We start from the raw sequence: 20,281 nt of genomic DNA on the forward strand, positions 1-20,281 counted from the left end.
TATATATATACATATATAATATATATCCGTAACAATTATTGAGTCTATTGAAAACAATCATTGACTGCGTTTGGCAGACTTAACAATTGAATGAGCATATTGATGTATTTTTCTAGAATTATCCAATCAAATGTATGATCTAGAAGAATACACAAATCCGCTGAATACATCTATTTTTGCGACGGGATACTCTGTTCATGGCTGCCATTTGCAGTGCGATGCATAAAGGCCATTACATGTATAAAAATTATAGTCGTAATCGTAAGGTCTCAAGGTCAAATCGATCAATCACAATCAAAATTGCGATCTTACGTTTTAAAATTTTTGATTGACCGTTTTGCTTACGGCCTTACGATTAAAATATTTGTGCGTGTGATGACTATAAATTTCGCACAATAGGCGAATTCAAGTTGGTAAGGCAGCTAAGGTCGTCGAGCAATTAAACATCATTGGTTGGATCCACAAGTAAGAACCAATCATGCTCGTTCGTTCGGCAAGTATGCCTATTAGCCGTTTTGTCGGCTTGAACGCGCCCAATGAGAGGACGACGGTTACGATCGATCCGTTTATTGCTCAAGAGAAATAACTCCGACGGAGCGAAAAACGCTGGCTAACCTTGAGAGAAACCAGGCCTATTTTTAATTACAAGCTTGTTTCTTCGCTCGTTTTTACGCCACGTCGAGATACATGGAGCACCGGATCGATTTATGCTCTTCGCAATTTCTTCTTTTAAATATTATAAAATATAAAATATAAACACGTTTTTTTATTTAACATCAATTATCTTTTCTGATCACTTTCGCTTACTTACTTTCGCTCGTACATTCGATATAATTATCCCAGACAACCCAAGGTATCCAAAAGAGAGACATAAGTCTTTGGCGTCTAAAAGATGTCTCAAAGACATCTTATGTCTCAATGTGTTGTCTGGGATGATATTTATGCGATTTCTTTCTTTTGAATAATTAATTTTTATCATTATTAACGAAATTTTTACATAGAGTCTTCCTAGCTAAGTTCAATGTTATTGAATAAATATTATACAAATACAGATTTGATTGCTTGCCATTGCACATTGAACTCGTTCGCGCGCGTTGTATCAAAATGTCGATAATTATTGTATAACTCGCAATTCTATGCGCGAGAGGAAAAAAACGGAAGGAAAAAAAAAAAGAATGAGCTCCACTGTATTATCGAGCTGACGGTATAATGCACACAGGAAACGAGAATATTTTATCCGTAATTATTTTCACGTAACCTTTGAGATATAAATATTTATAGATTATTTTTTTACATTCGCATTTTGGATAAATATGCTTCGTATTGTTTACGTTCAAATTTTTTTTCGTTCCAAACAACAAATGGAAAAATGTTAAATAATACAAAATATAATAAATTAATACAATTTGTATATAATATACAATTATATACAATATAAATGTGTATATTGTATATAATACAATATACATAATATATACATGTATATATTATTTATATATTTGTATATATAATGATTTGCGTTTGTATATTTGTACATGTAGGTATGTTAATTGTATTAATATATAATTTGTACGTTGCTGACTATGGGTGCGTTCCGATATTCACTGCCAGTGCTAGAAACTATACAGTATACGTTACATGCGCTATAGATTTTCAGCACTGGCAGTGAATATCGGAACGCACCCTATGTAAGCAGCGGCAGCTAATCCAACACGTTGATTTCTTTACGCTGCTTAAATTTTTTTGTATGCCGCGACCCTAATTGAGAATCACGAGAAAAGGAAAAATATAGATAGAGTACAGAAGCGATTTGCTGTATCATCAACTGATAATAATAGCGGAGCGAACGTATATGTTTAAAGCGCTCCGTGGTGTTGCGCCACTATGTCGGTCGATGCGCGGTTGCGCGGACTGGACTGGTCGTTGCTGGTCGCACGCACGCGAGACGCCATATTGATAGGGGTTGCAAGTGTCGAGTCTGTACCTCTTCGAACCTCCGTGCGTTCGAACAAGTCCGAATGCGTGAGCTGTGGTGTTTACGCGGTTCCGGGTAAAGGCCGTGATACAGTTTCGCATCAATTCTGTGGCCGTTGCCTGGAATACGGTGCGTCGTGTGACACCGAAACGGGCGTAGCGGCACTATCATGAGTGGCAGCGACGGAGAGGACGGTCGACTCGAAAAGAGCACCACTACCACCGCCACCACCACCATCGCCACCATCACTGGGCAAAGGGACATAGCCGAAGCGATGGGTGATGACGACGGCGGTACGACAGCGACGGTGATGAAACGGCACTGTGACGACGTCATCGCCGTCGACAGCTGCACTGATTCCGCCTGGACGTGCCGGGACATGGACACGCCGAGCGACCACGAGAATGGGGACGCCCGCGTGTTCCCCGCGGTCGCGGACTATGATCCCACTGGGGTACGTCGTCCTCGTTCTGACGTTCTTTGCGCGAACCGAATGTGGTCGAGCGATTTAATTTCAATAAAATCATCTTTATAATTTAAAGACCGACGCGCTCGCGCGTTGTAACCTGAAATCTCTATCAAAAGAGAACTGTTACCTTTTTGAAGTAAAAAATTTTATTGCAGACTCAGTCAGCTGTGAAAATTTTCCTTTTCAAAAATTTAATATGCTATCTATTGATATAATTTTAATATTATACATGTACGTAAGTGATATATTATTCACACGGAAATATAAATGTTTATGTTATGTTATTTTCTTGTCAGTTATTCTGGAATTAATGTCTTAGCAGGCTCTGAATAATGTATTTATTTATATCAATTAGTACTGTTTGAAAGAAATTTAAATGACATAGCTGACAAAATAAAATTATAATAATAACAAAGTGTCTTGTTTATGTAACAATAAATATTTCATATTATTAAATTGTTTTTACAACAATATACTATATATAATAATACATCCTTGGCATATACTTCTGACATGAATAGACATAGATAGAGAGGCCTAATATCTTTAGATTAAGAATTCTTAATAATAGTAATTTTTTCATTTATACTGTTAACAAGAATCTTGATTGATTTTACTAATTAAATGGTCAGCTTTCACACTGCTTTCTTGCGGATACAGATTATATTGCATAAATAAGTTTACTCCATTAAATACTTTATTTATATAGTGCGGGACGACTGATCAGCGTGTGATTGACGCGTTTATCAGAGGTGCAAGAGCGGCTGATGAAGATCGTCGTAAGTCGTCTTTAGTGAGCACTGATGCGCTCGCCAAGCTGTACTCCTCTGCAACAGCTATGGATAGTCAGTCACGTCTCGGGAAAGAGTCGTGCTCTTGTGATAATACAGCTGATTACAAAGCTAAACGGTAAAGTCACCAATCAGAATCTCAAGAAGGAGTAAGAGAAGCAAGAATGTGACATTAATTGAAAGTATTTTGTGTATGTGCAGAGACATGTTTAGGGAGGAGCTACAAAAGGCTATGAACTTTCAAAATCTATGGACAGAATTACGGCAGTACATACGTACTGACTTTAACGTTGCTTTAGAAACTCATACATATAATTCTCCACAATCTCATCGTGGCAAATTCACTAACGATATGCACAATACTGTTATTCAGTAAGAAACTTTTACATATTAAAATTTTTTGCAAATTTTATTATTGTTACACGAACTGTTATGTAACAGTTTCTTTTATTATAGATTATGTAAAAGAGATTCTCATCAACTTTTCATGAGATTAGTGAGCCAAGCGCAAGAGTTTGTGATAGAAGTAAAAATTCGTTTGTTTGCTCTTCTACACGATCGTAGCGTGAATTTAGCTGAAATTTTTCTTACTGGTTAGTACTACTTTTTGTAAACTAAATTGTTTTGTAAAATAAATTTCAAAATATCTATCATGATGTGGATGTAAAATTTATCTGGATTTCTCACAATACAGGTCTCTTGAATGATTATGATGCTCTCGTATCGACAGCGATTATAATTTCTGAATTAGTAAAACCATTAAAAAAGTGCCTCAACTTCAATTTGACGTGGGACTGCTTTATCAAAAAGTTATATCAGATTTATGTGTATAATGACGCTTTAGTGCAAAACAATTTACCTACGTTTATTGGCCAGGTAAAATATTCTATTTTACTGAAGAAACATCCGTGGCGTTTGCGACTTAGTAAAGCTAAACATGCACATTTGCATTTTTAGTTGAGAAAACTTCTACCGTTGAAAGGCTCCAAATATCAAGCTCTCGTTCATAGGTATTTATCTTTCGATGACGAAATGACGAGAATCGGTAATTTATGGCCTGAGACAGAGCCATGGATGGATAAATATAAGTAAGTTGAAGAACATTATACTATTTACGTCATTATTTCCTCACATCTCGATAGAATTGGATAATAAAAGATCAACAAATAGAATTGTTTAAACAAAATGTGGTTTTAGTGCAGAACAAGCCGTTCGTATGACAAGACTTAGACAAATTAGAGAAGCTTGGGAATTGTTCACAGCAACACGTAAATTTATGGAGCGCAGTATGTTAAACAAAACATCTGATATCGGAAAGTAAGATGTGCATACATACAAAAAAACTAACAAATTTCTTTCCCGATGATTTTCACTAATCTATTGCAACAAATTTTTTAGTGAAATGCAAGAGATCCATGGACAATTTTCATCGCTCATTGCACATACATCTGGAAGCGATAGTCCACCTTTAAGTCCAGTATTAGACTTTAGCTCAGATTCTATAGCTATGCCATCTAGCATAGAGATTGTTCAAATATTGTTAGATGATTGGAATAAAGCTCAACATCAAAAATTAGCGGATATAGCCGGGGCATTAACTGCCACCGAAGTAGACGCCGCTGGACAAGGCGATTCTAATTGCTACGATTACACACGTGCAACGTGTCAGTTAGCGCAATATGCCATCAGATCAGTAAGGTATGTCATATAGATATGTAAAGAGTTATACTTCGATTTTTATTTATTTGTGTGATCGTAGATATCAATAATTCTGACTTTCAGAACTCATAATGACGATTCCGGCGATATGGAGAATGGGCTTGAGAATAGAAAAGAATGCGAATGTTATACGTGCAATGAAATTGGAGTAAGTCATACGGTAAAAAAATTATTTCAAATCATACATTAATTTATTAACGATTATTGTTTCATCTTTTTGTGTTTTTAATTCTTTAATACTCTTTTTGTAAATATATTAAAATAAAAGTAAATTAGTAGTTTTTACTAAAGTAAAAATATATTATCTATTTAATACTTCTAATTTAGTACTTCTAATACGAGTTGGAAAACTTTTAAATCAAATAAAAATTATTGTAATGTATAACTTTATGATTATACTTTGTGTAAAATTTCTCGAAAGTAATTTATACTAATAATTTTTTTATAGGATACGTATAAAGACGAAAATGCCGAGAGGGACGAGATAAATTCTCTTTCATCTCTTAGTAATGGATTTCTAGGTGAGCAAATAAAATAAATTAATAATGACAGAGATGTCTCAGAGAAATAAAAAAATAATTACATGCATTTTTAGAAATGCCGAAGAGATGTGCGCAAATTAAAAAGAAAATAGATAATTTAAATGACGAGGATAAAAAGAAGAAAGAATTGAGCGTGCGTGATACTTTGCACAAGTATATCTCAAAGACGCCCGAGTCGGAACCTTGTCTGTGTGTTTATCAACACGCGCAAGAAATAACGGAAAGGAAAAAGGAAATTTTAGAAAGTCCGCCCTGTCCTTGTCTGTTGAATTCAAGACGCAAGTGGGATATATGTCCTTGCTTGCCTAAATGTAAGTGATGTAAAAGATTTTTTATTGGATTTTCACTTATTATTTAGCTAATGCACTTATAATTTAGTAAATGATATAATGTTTTTGAAAACAGCCATACCTGAAACGGTCGTAGCGAATGGTCGTCCCAAAGCTACATCACCGACTTCTATCGTAAAGACTAATCCAGAACCAAATGAGAAACCTGTTGTAAAGACTGCTGCCACACAACCCGCTCAAACTCAAATGAGGCATTCTACAACACAAACTCACAATCACACCATGCATCAGGGTAGGTATAAATAGCGAGTAATTCCTCCGTTATATCTTCGTCATGTCGTCGTCAATCTCTTTTCCACGTCTTTGCCATATTCATTACATGTACACCTTCGTACATGTACATCTTTTCTTCACGCAATCATAGGTAACACTCATTCGCACGGACTGCTTCCAGATCTGACGAAAAACACAGGTCCGTGTTCCCACCCTAGACTTCGTCCACTTAATCATACACCGCATGCGTGTCACAAGCAAGCCAACGTCGAGCATATCAAGAGAATGTCATGTAACGATTGTTAGTAAACAACGGATATATATTGTGTATATCTGTTAAAGCTACATTTCTCATTTGGGCGTTACATTTTAATCTTGTATTTGTTTCAGTGAGTTCAGGAGACGGTGACTGTTCGGATTCAGGGAGCAGTCAGGGAGACTCGTGTTCTACGAGTAGTTCCGCACAGAGAGATGCTAATTTGAGACATTGCGACTGTTGCTACTGTGAAGTCTTCGGTCACGGAATGGTGAGTTAGATATTTAAAAAAATCACGTGGAGAGACGTTTATTCGTTTTGGAGAGTAGTGATTATTGATAAGTGTATTTATTATTTCTAGCCATCGGTTGCGCCAGTGAGTCGAAATTATAAGGAAATGCGGGAACGACTACGACAACTTCTGACGAAGAAAAAAGCGAAAAAGTGTAAGACTGTTGCGGCTGGATGTAGTCCGCAGAAAAGTCCATCGGAATCGTCGATTCCTAACGCTAACTCCGAATCGAAAACCGTGACAAATTCGATTCTCAGATCAAATACTCCAATTTCGACGACGTCCACGACTCAGTATGATCAACGAGATCAGCGAGATTTAGAGGAGTTGTTAGAGTTTATCGAAGGTAATCAAAGCGGAAAGAAAGACAACAAGAAGGCTGAAAAGAAAGCGAGGCAGAAACAACGAAAGGTTTGTTTAAGAACGAATTATACTGTGCTATATTCCGTATATAATTTTATATAATGTTAACTAATGTTAATTCTCTTTTGACAGCTTGAAGAAAAATTGAAAAAGGACAGACAAGAAGCAGAGAGACAAAAGTTAATAGAATTACAGAAAAAGACACCGGAGGTGACGATTACCGTTGTCGATCCTCAAAAACCTGTACCTCAAAGATTATTGCCTCAGTGTAATTTACCTGAAGTTTCCATTTTGCCAACGTCGTCATCAGTATCTTTATCTACGATAAAACCATTAAACAATAGAAAAAAGGATAAGCAAGAAGTTTGTAGCAATAGTAGTAATAACTGCGGTAGTAATAGTATTATTAATTTGAGTAACAAGACAAAGACAGTGTCTGCAAATTCAAACGCAAAAAATAAGAGTATTAATAGTACAGAAAAGTGTGAAGTACGAAATACGAATTCTACCCAAGGGAATAAGAGTAATGCGAAAGTTGATAGCAATAAAGGCAGCAAGCTATCAGCAAGTATTAATAATGTTACAAAAAACAATTCGAATAATAATGTCAATAAGTTATCGGACGTCGATTTACTCGACAAAAAATTGACGAAGAAGGAAAGGAAAAAATTGAAGAAGGAAATGAAGAAACTGGAAGAAGCGAAGGTAAAAGAAACTGAAAATACGACACATACAGAATCTCAACCACAAATAGTTACTATTAGGAGGGAGATAAATTCGAATAGCGCTGAACCTACAGTCACGATCACTCTAAAAGGCCAAACTCCAGCTGAGGATAAAGTTCTATTTACGTTGGTGAATGGACAGACTAAAGAACTTTCTCACAAGTCGGAACAAGAACAAAGTCAAAGTAACAACGGAAAAAAGAAAAAAGTCAAGGCGACTAACAACAATAATCCCTTACAACAGGGAAATAAATTACAGCAATCGAATAATTCGAAGCAACAGACTCAAATTAAAGCCAACGATGGTAAGAATTTGAAGCAACAGGTAAATAATGAGAAATCGAAAAATAGTAAACAGGCAGACGAGAAGAAAGTTCAACAGCAAAATATCAATGAAGGCAAAAATTCCAAATCGAAGAAAGATAAAAAAAATACAGAGAACAAGGAAAATGTATTGCAGCAACAAAATATGGTAAATAAAAGTAAGAATCAACAAAACGCTAGCAACAAAAAGCAGAATAAAGCGAGTACTCCACCTCAGACGCCAGTGTCGCAGAAACAGCAGCAGAATCAGGTTATAAACGAATCCATGATTAGTAAAAAAGTAAAGAAACAACAACAGCAAGATAAAAATCTGCAGTCGAACACCAATAAGAGCAATAAAATTAATAATAATAATGCGAATAATAAGAACGTATCAAATAAGAGTGATTCTCAAAAAAATAATGTAAATAAAACGAATCAAATTCCCATAAATAAGCAACATGTACCCACGGAGGTCCAAAATACGTGTTCCGAACGAGTTAATTCGCCATCGCTTAGTAGCCAGTTTAAAGACATTGGGCCAAATTCCAAAATCAACATCGAAAATCTTAAGTTACCACCGGGCATCACAATTACAAAGGTCGATGCTCCGCCAAAACCGCTTCCAATCAAAACGGCTCCTTTGCCAAAACCAGTGAATCCGCCTAAGCAAACTACCATCATCGCCGCGCCGATGAGCGGTGTTCAGTCGAGTTACGCGAGTCCGCAGGGTGGTGGAAATGTCATAGTGGTGGACACGGGCAAGCTCAAACAAGATCTGTTACCGAAAGCCAACGAGAAAGGTAAGCTGTAATTAGTGTAGATAAATGACAGAAGCATATGCAAGATTGATTTACGAATTTAATGTTTTGCTGTGGATAAGAGAATTTAATAGTTTTTGTTTTAATATGCGATATTTAATTTTTAGTATATTAAAGTCTTCAATTCAGGAAAGTAAATTTATTAATATATATTTTTTATTCATGCAATTATTTTTGAAAATAAATACAATTGTAATTAGATCTTTTTATTATAATTGCATGATTTTTTAAAATTGATTAAAGCTTTTATTCTATTTTGCAGGCAACTTGTACAATAAAAACAACCACGTTCTTGCTTTATGAAGAGCTAATGGAATTCTTTAAACAATTAAAATATTATTTATTAACAATCATTGGAAGGATCTTTAAAGATTATAAATTCTCTAAATGTTTTTTCTCCCAATATATAAAATGTTTGTCTTTTAGTCAATGTTTACATTATTTTATATTTTCAAGGTTTATGTTATTTTTATCAATATTTTATACAAATTTAATTTTTTATTTTCTCTATATAGATTCATCGAAAGATTCGCAGCCTCAAAATACTACTACCGGTAAAAAGAAGAAGAAGAAAAATAAGAATTCGGCGGCCAATTCGGGCAATACGGCAGTTTCGTCGCCGGTGCAAAACAACGACGCGTTCGTGAATGATCACATGATCGACGAACCGGCGAGGATACTGCACAATCCCGGATCTAACATGGTGACTATCAGGAACCCATCGTTTGGACCAATGAAAGTGCCACCGACACAGCAAGCTGCAATCATTAAAGTTTCGGAGAACGGTATGGTGACTATTCGAAGTCCGGCTCTCCAACAGGCGATCAATGCGGGCTTGACGTCACCACCTAAGCCGGATTACATAGTCAAAGGCGATCTATCGTCGTCATCGGCGGGTAGAACGACGAATGATTGCGGTCAGCTGAGCGTGAAACACGGCAACGGTGTCATATCATCGAGCCTGGCGGAATTGCGCAGTCGATTGAGCGCGCAGTCAGATTGCACGTCATCCTTGTCCGAGCTCGCTAATATCCAGATTAGTCAGATGACAAATGGCCAACCGATACCAGAGAACGGTATCAATCTCAAGGGTACCAGCGTCACCCTGACGAAGGTGAGACCCGAGGCAACGAGTATGGAGGACGCGCGACAGGCATCAGCGAAGTATACGACGGTGAAAGAGGTGGCGATAAACGCTACTTCGGTCAATGGCGGCGGAAGCAGTGGCAAGAGCAAGAAAAAGAAAAAACGCGGAAGCGGCACGGGACAGTGCGGAGATGACTTGGACCTCGTTGGTGAGAAACAACAATAATCAGACTTTAACATGTAAATCTGCTTCTTTCATTTTGTTTGTTTTCTTTAACACACGTTATACATTACACAAATACATTACACAGCACGTATCCTCCCCGGGTTGTTTCGCAGCGGCTAGATCCTCGTTTCTTTTATGAAGGAAACTACCCATACGTATCTCCTTTGGACGCTTGTAGGTTCATCGCACTATAAACGATTTTGTTTCTTTTACTTCGTGCCGTCAAGAGAGAGCACTGCCCTCACGTTAGGATACTATGTCGTCTGCTAGGTCAAAAGATTTTTGAGATATCAAGTATTTGCGAATGAAGGAAAAGAAAATGAAAAGGAGAGGAAGATATAAATCGAGAGTTGATTTCTTGAGGAAATCACTATAGGAAAAAAAGGAGGAAAATGGTCAATGATCTTCTTTCTTTAATTTTTTTCAGATCCACAAGATTCATTTCAACAATCCACCAAATCACTTTGCTCTTTTTTTAAAGAGTAGTTAATTGTGTCTGGATGTAGACGCGAATTTTTGCAATCTTTATTTTCTTTCCCATTTGAACGCAGAACGTGAGGCAGTGCCGTCTCAATAAAGACGCCGTGCAAATACAATAAAGATGAACGAATGTATAAAGATAGGGGACGGGAGAAAATTCATACACGATACAAGATTATTTTAAATCAGGAATTGAATTCCGAAAATAGTGTCAGCGGTAATACTGTGTATTGGTATCGCATTTTTATTTTGATAAAACTGCAATTAGAAACTTGTAATTATACTGGATTAGAATATGTAATAATCGAAAAGTTCCGAATTTATTCAAATATTATTTTTTTTATTAATATGATAGAGAGAATTTACTACAGCTTATTGGATCTGACAGCATAGAATTATATTATATCAGTATTATATAATATATATAATAATAACGTATTACACTGAAAAATTATCTATATATTAGTACATACATTGTATTGATATTTATATTGAGTCAGTCTTATCGTATAAACTGATATAACAAAATGTATTATAAAATATATATATTTATATTACATATATACATTTATATTCTATATTTATATGTATATATTTTATTTTATATATATATAATATGTATATAAATATATATATATAAATAGATAAAATTGAAAGATACTGGTATAAAATTATATATGATATTTTTATTATATCTTTTTTAGTCTCAGTTTTAAACGCGATCGACCGACGAAAATTAATGGACAAATTACTCGACTAGATTTATATTGACAATATAGGGGTCGTCTTATTGTGATGATAGATACACGAATGTGATATAGTATATGTTTTTTAAATCTACTGGTAATATTAAATAAAAGAGCGAGCTACTTTTTTTCAATGTTATACTCTCTTTTCCCCTTTATCGGATTAGACGTTTCCTAAAATGTTGCACAAGTATGGGTAGTCACACTCATTATCTTTCCTTTATTTCTTTTTCTTCTTTTTTTCTTTCTGTATAATATTATGTTAAAGTTATTTCACTGTCTTATAAGAAAAGAGAAGTCAAAGACGAACTGTCGGGACAGTTTTTTAAAAACATTTTTGAGTAATATCTTATCAACGATGATGAAAGTTAGGAAAAATAAAACGAATATTAACAATTGTACTGGTAATGAAGCATAACAATTCTAATAGAGTATTGTTGCTCACGTGGGTTGTCGTCATCGAGAAGTGTTTGCAAATTCGACATGGTTATTTCATTGATTTTATGTTGCTCCACGAATGTGCGTGACGAGTGCCTCGACATTGTCTGGACGATATCCACGTTAAACACACGTTGACATTGTTGTTGCCCTTTTTTCTCATCTCTTTATACTTCTACCCACACAGTAGATAAGAGAAAGAGAAGTAATGCACAGCAGATTTTGCCAATTATTGTCGCACTCGCAGGCGGGCTGTTGGTGTATCCAGTATTTAGAGCGTGTCTTTTACAGAGGTATTCACGCCCAAAGATATAGACCTCGAAAACGACGAGGAGATGGACGATGATGAGCGCGAGCTGGAGGCCTTCAAGCGATTCTGTCTGCAATCAGTACCGCCATTACACAAGGAGAAGGTCAATCTCAATATCAAGGACATCGTGCTGAAGAAAAAATCATCGTCGTCCTCGTCGTCATCCTCGTCAACGTCGTCGTCGTCAGCGGCGGCGGCCGCTGTAATAGCGGCCAATTGATTTGTATAATGATTTGAATAATCCTGCGTTACCATCCATGATTACTGCCATTTTCAATGAATCGACGCGCGGTCTAGAACGCAATTGCATTGCGAACGATTCGTGTCTTTGTCGACATTGTTGTCGTCATCGATTCTGGGTTTTTACAAAAAAAAAAAACAAGTATGTAATGCCTTCGTAGACGAATATTTAAATGTTAGCGTATTAGAGTGAAGGAACGGAGTAGGAACTCTGAACGACGACGGCATGGTCGTATAACGACCAGATGGTGTCATTGTATATGTATATCGTTAATTGTAATTAAAGATATTAGTTTCTTTTGCGACGAAACGATAAGTTTCTTTCGCGAGATGTCGTTAAAAGCATCGTTCTAGACGAGGTCAACGGCATTTGTAAAAATTTGATCTCGCCGACACTTTAGGAATAAGTACGATTGTAAAGTTAAACGCGACAGTGTCGTTAAAAAGTGTCACGAGAAGATACACGCTGTGTTTGCAGCTTTGCAAAGTCTCGCATCGGTGAAAATTAGAGAATTTGCGTCACTCGACGCGAATACACACGTAGATGTGCGTGATAATAGATAGATGGACGTATTCATTGTTCTCTCTTCCTTTTTTCTGTTTTTTTTTCTTTAAATAAAAATAGTTGCGCGTTTCTATCTACTTAGAACATCTATGTATCATCTTTATGTGTCTCTGTATTTACATTCTCCTTGTAGGAGTAGCCTGTATTCGTATAAATAGTTAAATTAGCATAGGGACGCACACCGAGAAGGTTTATATATACATAATTCAACAAATGTACGTCGCAATGTTTCTTATTGTATTGTAATTAAAGTACTTTTTATACGGTAAATAAGATAGGCATGTGGGGCGAGACAATCTAATTCTTTTTAGTGTATATAAATTCCCTATATACACACACACACACACACACACATACTACGAAAAAATGAATCAATATTAACATATACATGTGTACGTGTGCACATGCGTATATGTATATATGTATATGTATTATGTATACATACATATATATAAATTATAAATCATTGCCACACATTATTTATCATGTCCTTATTGTCTCGGTAATTTTTTTCTAAAAAAAAAAAAATAAAAAAAAAAGTAAAATAGTTTATACAGAAAGAATTTGAATTAGAATTAATTGGAACGTTGTAATTAAATGAGGCACTTTGAAAAAAATTTCACGAACAGCGTATCTACTTTGCAAAAATGCACACACATATCATAGATATACCTTATTTAAATATTTTTCCATCTTATTTTTAAAATGTAATTTCAATGTTTTTTTTTTTAAGTATATGTAAAACGAATTATAATTTCTTCATAGTTATCTTTTAAGGATATATACCGATTGTTGGTTACAAATTTTAAAGTGTTTTATTTTTTAGCGGTATGCCGCTAGATGTCTCAATAGTGAATTTTTCTAATCGAGTAATCGACATCAATTTCATGGAGAATTGCTCTTTTTTCGTGAGATATTAATAATTGACTTTTGGGACGATTAATTTGTATAACAAACACATTAGTTTCCGTTTATATATCTTGAATCATCTCTGTTTATTAGCATTTAAGCAACAATTATATATAATTACACTTAAAATTGATTATAATTCCAACAATAATAAATAATAAAATCTCTGAATTAAATCTCTTCGGATTCTTCTGTTATTTGCATAACACAGAGAAAGAGAAATATATTTAACAATACGGGATATTTTCCGAATTGTTTTACTTTATAAAAATCGGTCGTTACGAATAAAGATGTAATAAAGATTATTTTCGCGCGTATTTTTTCCCATATAGCACAGAATTTACAGCAATATCGCTATAAAATCTCTGCAACATGCAGCAGTGTTGCTATAATTTTTGTGCCATTTTTTTGCTGTAGAAGTTATCTGTGTAAATTGCATGGATTTGAGTTTCCTATATTTAAGCATATTCGTACACGCTTTTCGAAAAAATCTCCAGGAATTAACAATCTAAGCTTGCAGTGTGCGGAGGAGAGAGCGTCACAGGTGTCATCGACGAAAGCGATCGTTCGATCGATTGTATCGCTGGGGTATGTTGCTTGATCAACATGTGCCGCAACGATTGTGCCTCCTCTCGAAGAGTCACTATCTGCGCCTTTAAGATTGCATTCTCGTGCTCCAACATCGTCGCCCTTAATGCAATCTGCGAAAATATTGATACACGAATTAAAACCTCCAAGCAGAACAACATAAGTTACGATAACATCAAATAAATGACATTAAAATGAATCGTAATTAATTGAAAAGTGATTTTTATGCTAGTTTCTATATACCAATGTAGATTAATTTTAATCTCAATTTAATTTACTCTATATCCTTTTCTAATTCTTAAAATTTAAAAAAAAAAAAATAAAAAGTAAGTTAAACCAAGATTAAAGTTTATCTGCAGTAGTAGAAATGGACATTGGAAAAAGATAAAGATTTAGTTGAATTAACAAGATTAAAATTAAACTACATTAATAGAGAGAGATATTGGCATTAACCATTTTAAAGCCATTTCGATGACGTCATCTTAATGTTATGTTGATTATTGATGCTCTGCTTCTTGTCAGCGTTGAATTTAATTTACATCGTGCGCTGTATCGCGAAATTTTAGGAATAAAAGAATCGCTGATTATTTAATTGTCAAGTATTTTATTAATCAGTTAACAGTTAATTATATCATTATATTTTGTTTTTGTTCGCGACTTATGAAAAGGAAGATTTGAATTACGTAGCTCGAAATTGTAACGCGAACATTTCCGTCGATAGAATATTATATACGTATTATAATCACAGTTAGATTGAAACGTCGAGTCTCAAAACCGATTGTGCGTTCTTACATGGTCTTCCCTGATTTTGCGGGCATCTCGTGATTTTTTCGCCGCCTGATTATTTCGTTTACGTCTCTCGTAATATTTCTCATCCTTCTGATCGTCCGGGATTGGTTTCTTCTCGCTTCGAGGTCTTCTATGGAGAGCGGCTATGCCATTTGTAGTGACGAAGTGACGGCTCATAGCACCTGTTTTGGCCATCGATAATAAAATATATATATGTATTATTTTTTTCGTATGTTATCGAGAAACGTAATGCGATTAGTGCATTTGTATAAAAGGAAAAAAAAAAGAAAAAAAAATATGCCCCGGGTGAGGATCGAACTCACGACCTTAAGATTATGAGACTTACGCGCTGCCTACTGCGCTACCGAGGCACTTATTCGTGGCGTATCAATCAATGCTTAAGTATACAGCGCCTTCATACAAATAGTATTGAAAGTGCGATCGAAAGATTGCATATAAGAAAAATTAAACTTTAAAAAATGAAAATCGGAGAAATTCCAGTTTACCTGTGGAGGAAGTCGAGAGGGTTTGAGGCACGCTCAGGGATTGCATTAAAGGTGGCATTGCTGTTAGAAAGGGTGGTTGAAGTAGAGTTCCTGGGAGCGAGAACGTCGCTGATAACGGTGGAGACGTTAACGGCGAGGACGAGGAATCCGTCGGCACAGAACTCGATAGAATATCCGGCTCGACGAAGCTGTAGTCTCGAGACGGATATGCCTCGTATCTGCACAGATCTGCTAATAAAAATGGTAATTTTATCGATTTAATTCAAAGATACTATGTGTTCGATCGATTACATTTTCTCAATCTTGTATTTATAAAATTAAAAAAAGGAAATATTAAATTATTGGACGGACAGGTTTATGTGGTTTAGAAACATTTCCACCGACCGCCCCTGTGGCCTAATGGATAAGGCATCGGTCTCCTAAACCGGGGATTGTGGGTTCGAGTCCCACCAGGGGTACATTTATGTTTTTTTTTATTCCTTTTAATATAATGGACTTTCGCACAATAAAAGCCATTACCTAAGCTTTAAAAGTCTTAAGTCGTAAAAAATTCATCGATCAATAGTCGATCGTTCTTTTTATATTCGACTGTGGTTGGTCAATTTTTGTATAGAAACCATGAAGATCGCAGCACAGATTTTTGCATAATACTGCATAACGCATAAGATACAAGATATCAGAAAATCAATCATTAATCAGAGTCCTTTATTTTATGATTTATGTATTATATGATTGATTCTTTTATGTTCTGTATCTTAGGCGTTACGCAACGTTATGTAAAAGTTTGTACTGCAGCCTTAATATATGTATAATATTGTACGTATCGTTGACACGAAGGAAGACTGTGGAAAAATCAAGACAGAAGTGACTATTCTTCAGAGATTCTTATAATATTATTATTTAATTTTATTAAAAAATACAATGAAACAAATATTATACATATCTTTTCTTACATAACGTAACACCTCATTAATTTCTTATTTAATTTAAAACTTTTTGTACAAATTAGTTATTCGTAATGTACGAGTAGGTTATTAAACTGTAACAAACACTCGCCTCTTTCTCTCTCTCTCTCTCTCTCTCTCTCTCTCTTCTGCACGATTAATTAGCTGCATGTGAAACGCAGTTTGTTCGGTCGCTTGATCGATGCAAGATTTATTTACACTTGGATACTTTGCCAGAGCAGAGCTGAAACTTTTACCTCGTCCGGTTATCGCGCGCTACGTGCATGCTACCGACGATGAAATATTGGGGTCCCGAAATGTCGTGATGATAATGCAACGACTCGTTGGTTCGTGCGAAACTGTGCAAACGTTAGCGTCCGCGCGAATTGCCGCGGAGTAGTTTAAGTCAAACCGTAAAATTTCTTCGGGCATTAACTATTCAAGCGGCAGTTACAATTATAGAAAAGAAAACACCGTTCGTAACGAGAACATGTGCTCGCAAAAGTCAAACAGATTTAACGAGGCGAACGATTCGTTCCCCATTATTTTTTTTTAACAGAGCGATGCAAATAAGTAAATAATAGTATTGTTTGTGACATGAACTATGAGACTAACGGATATTTAAAAAATTATCATTGTGTAATAATAGTTTAGAAACATTTTTATTATTAATTTAAATTAAATTATAATTATTTCTGATATTTTTTTTTGCATATATAAAATAATGAATAATAACTGCTTGTCATATAAATTATGAGATTGATGATTATTAAAAAAATTATCATAATTTAATAAAAATTATAATAATTTATAATAATTAAATAAAATTAAATTATAATTAATATTAAAATCTAATTTTAAATTATAATCATTTTTGACAGTCTGTACGAATTCCGTAACAAATTGTTTGATAAGTGTTGATGTTGAATTTATTTTATTCCGAAAAATTGTTAAATTTAATATTATAATAAGGCTATTTATATTAACATATACTGTTTTAATAGATATGGATATTAATAAAAAATATAAGAAACAAAATTTGTGTAAAAAAAAGCCTCCACCGTGACAATGTTTTTCACATTGCCGTGACCAGGATTCGAACCTGGGTTACTACGGCCACAACGTAGGGTCCTAACCACTAGACGATCACGGCTACTGGAGGAATTGAGAGAAGGTTGGAAAATATCGAAGATCAATTGAGATATCGGTCAACTTGCTTATTTGTGCATAACGGAAGCCAGGAAGCGATAAATAAAGGATATATTTAACAATATTTAAACGACATATTTAAAGTATCTCTATATTTATTTAATATAAAACATTTTGACGTAAAAATATGAAGTACAAAGAAAAATATAATGTATAATATGCAAAGTTGAAATTTAACACGTAATTTAACAATATGTAAAGTTGCAAAACTTTTATTAATTTTTTATTTTAGTGATATGTGTATCGAATAAGCGAGCAAATTAGAGATTTCGTTCCGTGTTCGTATGCCTGTTTTATTATTTGTAGGCGATTACAGCACGTCTCGCAAGCTCCTCGAGCTAATTTTCTTTTCGCGACACGTTTTTGCTCAGCCGTTCAAACTTCGCAATCCTTTTCCTCGTATCCAAATATTTTCCTCAACTGTCTCTATCGCTCTTGTTTATCTCGCTTTCTCATTATTCCTGGCGGTTGAATATGCTTAAATATTTGGGCTCCGATTAGATGTTGTACAATTATTAATCTGAATATTGCAATTGCAACAGTTAAATGTCTATTTTGAGAAGGATCCGAAGGAGAACGATTTGCTTTAATACGATAATTCTATATAAAAGAAAGTTTAAATGCTGCTATTGTCTCAAATCGTGAATATATGTATACGCATTCAACATATCGCATGTTGACCCCGAGGATCATGGGCAACATAATTCGCCACATTATAAAATAAATTAGCATAAAAGTGAGACATTTTTATTAAAAATAAAATTTTTATCTTACACTAACAGATGTACTAAATTTTAATAAATAATTGTTTAAATAATACTGATATAATATTATTAAATTTATTTGTAAATAAATATTTGCTAAATAAAAAATAATAATAATTAAATTAAATTAATGATCCCGTACTAAATAAATATGTGTTTACGTTTCATAAATATTCAATTAGCATTCTGTGTGTATGCGGTGTGTGGTGTTTAAACAGATATTTATTAAGATTTCGTACATTTTTCTCTTAGTGTATCTACGCGGGAAATTTTTGAAATATCAGGATAAAGTAATAACGAAGATTTGTCAGTTTATAAATATTACGATCTTTCGTAAATAGAAAGTAAAAAACATCCCGAACACTTTTTCAAAGATAAAAGAATATAAAAGAAATGTTTAATTTCAGAGTGTTCTAGAACAACTGAAAAATCCACGATGAAAATTGGCCACGTTCAGCAGAATGTCTATTTTGCTGAGATAGAACTATTCCTCTATAGAAAAATAGTCCTATCTCAGCAAAGAAAATTTTCAACAGTTAACATTTTGCTGAACGCAGCCAATGTGTAACAGTTTTCGAAACATATTTCTCCATTTTTTTTTCATTGATTATAATTAAGGAAACTTCACGCATGATGTGAGAACACCAGGCGTAATATTGCGCTTAATGACAATTGAATATGATTTAGACAAGTTTCTGATTTTAATGCCTAATTTTTAATAGTTTCATATTATCTTGTAAAATTTGACTTATAAAATTGGAGACAATAAAATTTGGCTTATAAAATCCGAGATCAATTCCTGATTGATCACAAATATCATTATTACTTTGAATGACTGCGCATTTTGGAAATTGGTGTTCACCTGGTTTTCCTACATTATAACTTTAGGACTTACGCACCTGAGTTCGGAGCAAACAGGCTGTAACTCCGCAGGAGATGGAGCGCCGAAAATGCGCCAGAGATTGCGTTTCCGGTGCACAATGTCCTCGCATGAGAGTGCGAACTCATTTCTCGAAAAGTATCTCTCAATGCGCGAGGTGGATTTTACACATCTCTCCGATTGTCCAACAATTTACTCTCAATTGTCGAGAGGAATATAAGCGTTACGATATCTAAGTTGGTACATAAGTGAACGGTCTTTAAAAAAAATCAGTCAAACTTTAAGAGTCCCTTTAGACATAACTTATGCCGCAGTTGCCGACGATTACATCTTTCGTGGAAGCGAAAGGTTCCTTTCAATGAACCATGCTTGATTACGGTGCAAAAATCTTTTCTCAAAAACATGTACTTATTTTCTTGTTGTGTCTTATGACATACTTCACTTCTTACGCGCGCTTTTTACGCATACAAAGTTACAAAAATATGAAGATGTTAAATAATGTCAAAATAGAAAGATTTAAATCCAATGTTTTATATATTAAACTCTTCGTTGAATGCAGAATTTCTTTGATGTTGTAATCTGATTTTTTTTTTTTTCACTATTCACGCATTTCACATGATGATAAAGATGTTGAATAATCTTGTCATTACGATTTGAAAATCGGCATTTTCTTTATATCTTCCCCCGGTGTTTATGAATCACACGTCATGTCTCGAGCAAAACGATCATATTGCGAATTAATCGAAGTCATTGGAAGTTCGAAGATTACGATTCCGCAAAGA

The 20,281-nt window shown here is 34.6% G+C and overlaps 2 protein-coding genes and 3 non-coding genes across 8 annotated transcripts; 2 read left to right on the top strand and 3 right to left on the bottom strand.

The window, feature by feature from the left end:
* The first annotated feature begins 1,952 nt into the window (after window positions 1-1,952).
* Window positions 1,953-13,276, top strand: LOC108747233. Of its 4 annotated transcripts, none has more exons than XM_018484589.1 (18): window positions 1,953-2,429; window positions 3,154-3,353; window positions 3,437-3,607; window positions 3,692-3,828; window positions 3,930-4,111; window positions 4,193-4,323; window positions 4,433-4,552; window positions 4,634-4,933; window positions 5,018-5,114; window positions 5,403-5,475; window positions 5,550-5,807; window positions 5,902-6,078; window positions 6,211-6,360; window positions 6,450-6,586; window positions 6,677-7,018; window positions 7,103-8,801; window positions 9,335-10,114; window positions 12,087-13,276. In XM_018484589.1, the coding sequence occupies exons 1-18, from the start codon at window positions 2,145-2,147 to the stop codon at window positions 12,323-12,325; spliced, it is 5,478 nt and encodes a 1,825-aa protein (XP_018340091.1). In that variant the 5' UTR covers window positions 1,953-2,144; the 3' UTR covers window positions 12,326-13,276. The 4 variants fall into 4 exon arrangements, with proteins under 4 accessions (XP_018340091.1, XP_018340093.1, XP_018340092.1 ...); XM_018484591.1 differs by having other exon boundaries at window positions 6,241-6,360; XM_018484590.1 differs by having other exon boundaries at window positions 5,018-5,102.
* A 786-nt stretch (window positions 13,277-14,062) lies between these two features.
* On the bottom strand, window positions 14,063-19,633 carry LOC108747234 (cell death specification protein 2). The gene is made up of 4 exons (XM_018484593.1): window positions 19,519-19,633; window positions 15,703-15,930; window positions 15,200-15,378; window positions 14,063-14,520 (listed from the first exon to the last, which is right to left on the bottom strand). Exons 1-4 carry the CDS (start codon window positions 19,625-19,627, stop codon window positions 14,320-14,322), a joined length of 717 nt encoding a protein of 238 aa, XP_018340095.1. The 5' UTR covers window positions 19,628-19,633; the 3' UTR covers window positions 14,063-14,319.
* Window positions 15,495-15,567, bottom strand: Trnam-cau. The gene has a single exon. It is a non-coding gene; the product is annotated as a tRNA-Met (tRNA).
* Window positions 16,088-16,160, top strand: Trnar-ccu. The gene has a single exon. It is a non-coding gene; the product is annotated as a tRNA-Arg (tRNA).
* On the bottom strand, window positions 17,728-17,799 carry Trnah-gug. Its single transcript has one exon. It is a non-coding gene; the product is annotated as a tRNA-His (tRNA).
* Window positions 19,634-20,281: the final 648 nt, after the last annotated feature.

This window comes from Trachymyrmex septentrionalis, unplaced genomic scaffold, assembly GCF_001594115.1.
Source record: "Trachymyrmex septentrionalis isolate Tsep2-gDNA-1 unplaced genomic scaffold, Tsep1.0 scaffold196, whole genome shotgun sequence".
NCBI classification, from domain to species: domain Eukaryota; kingdom Metazoa; phylum Arthropoda; class Insecta; order Hymenoptera; family Formicidae; genus Trachymyrmex; species Trachymyrmex septentrionalis.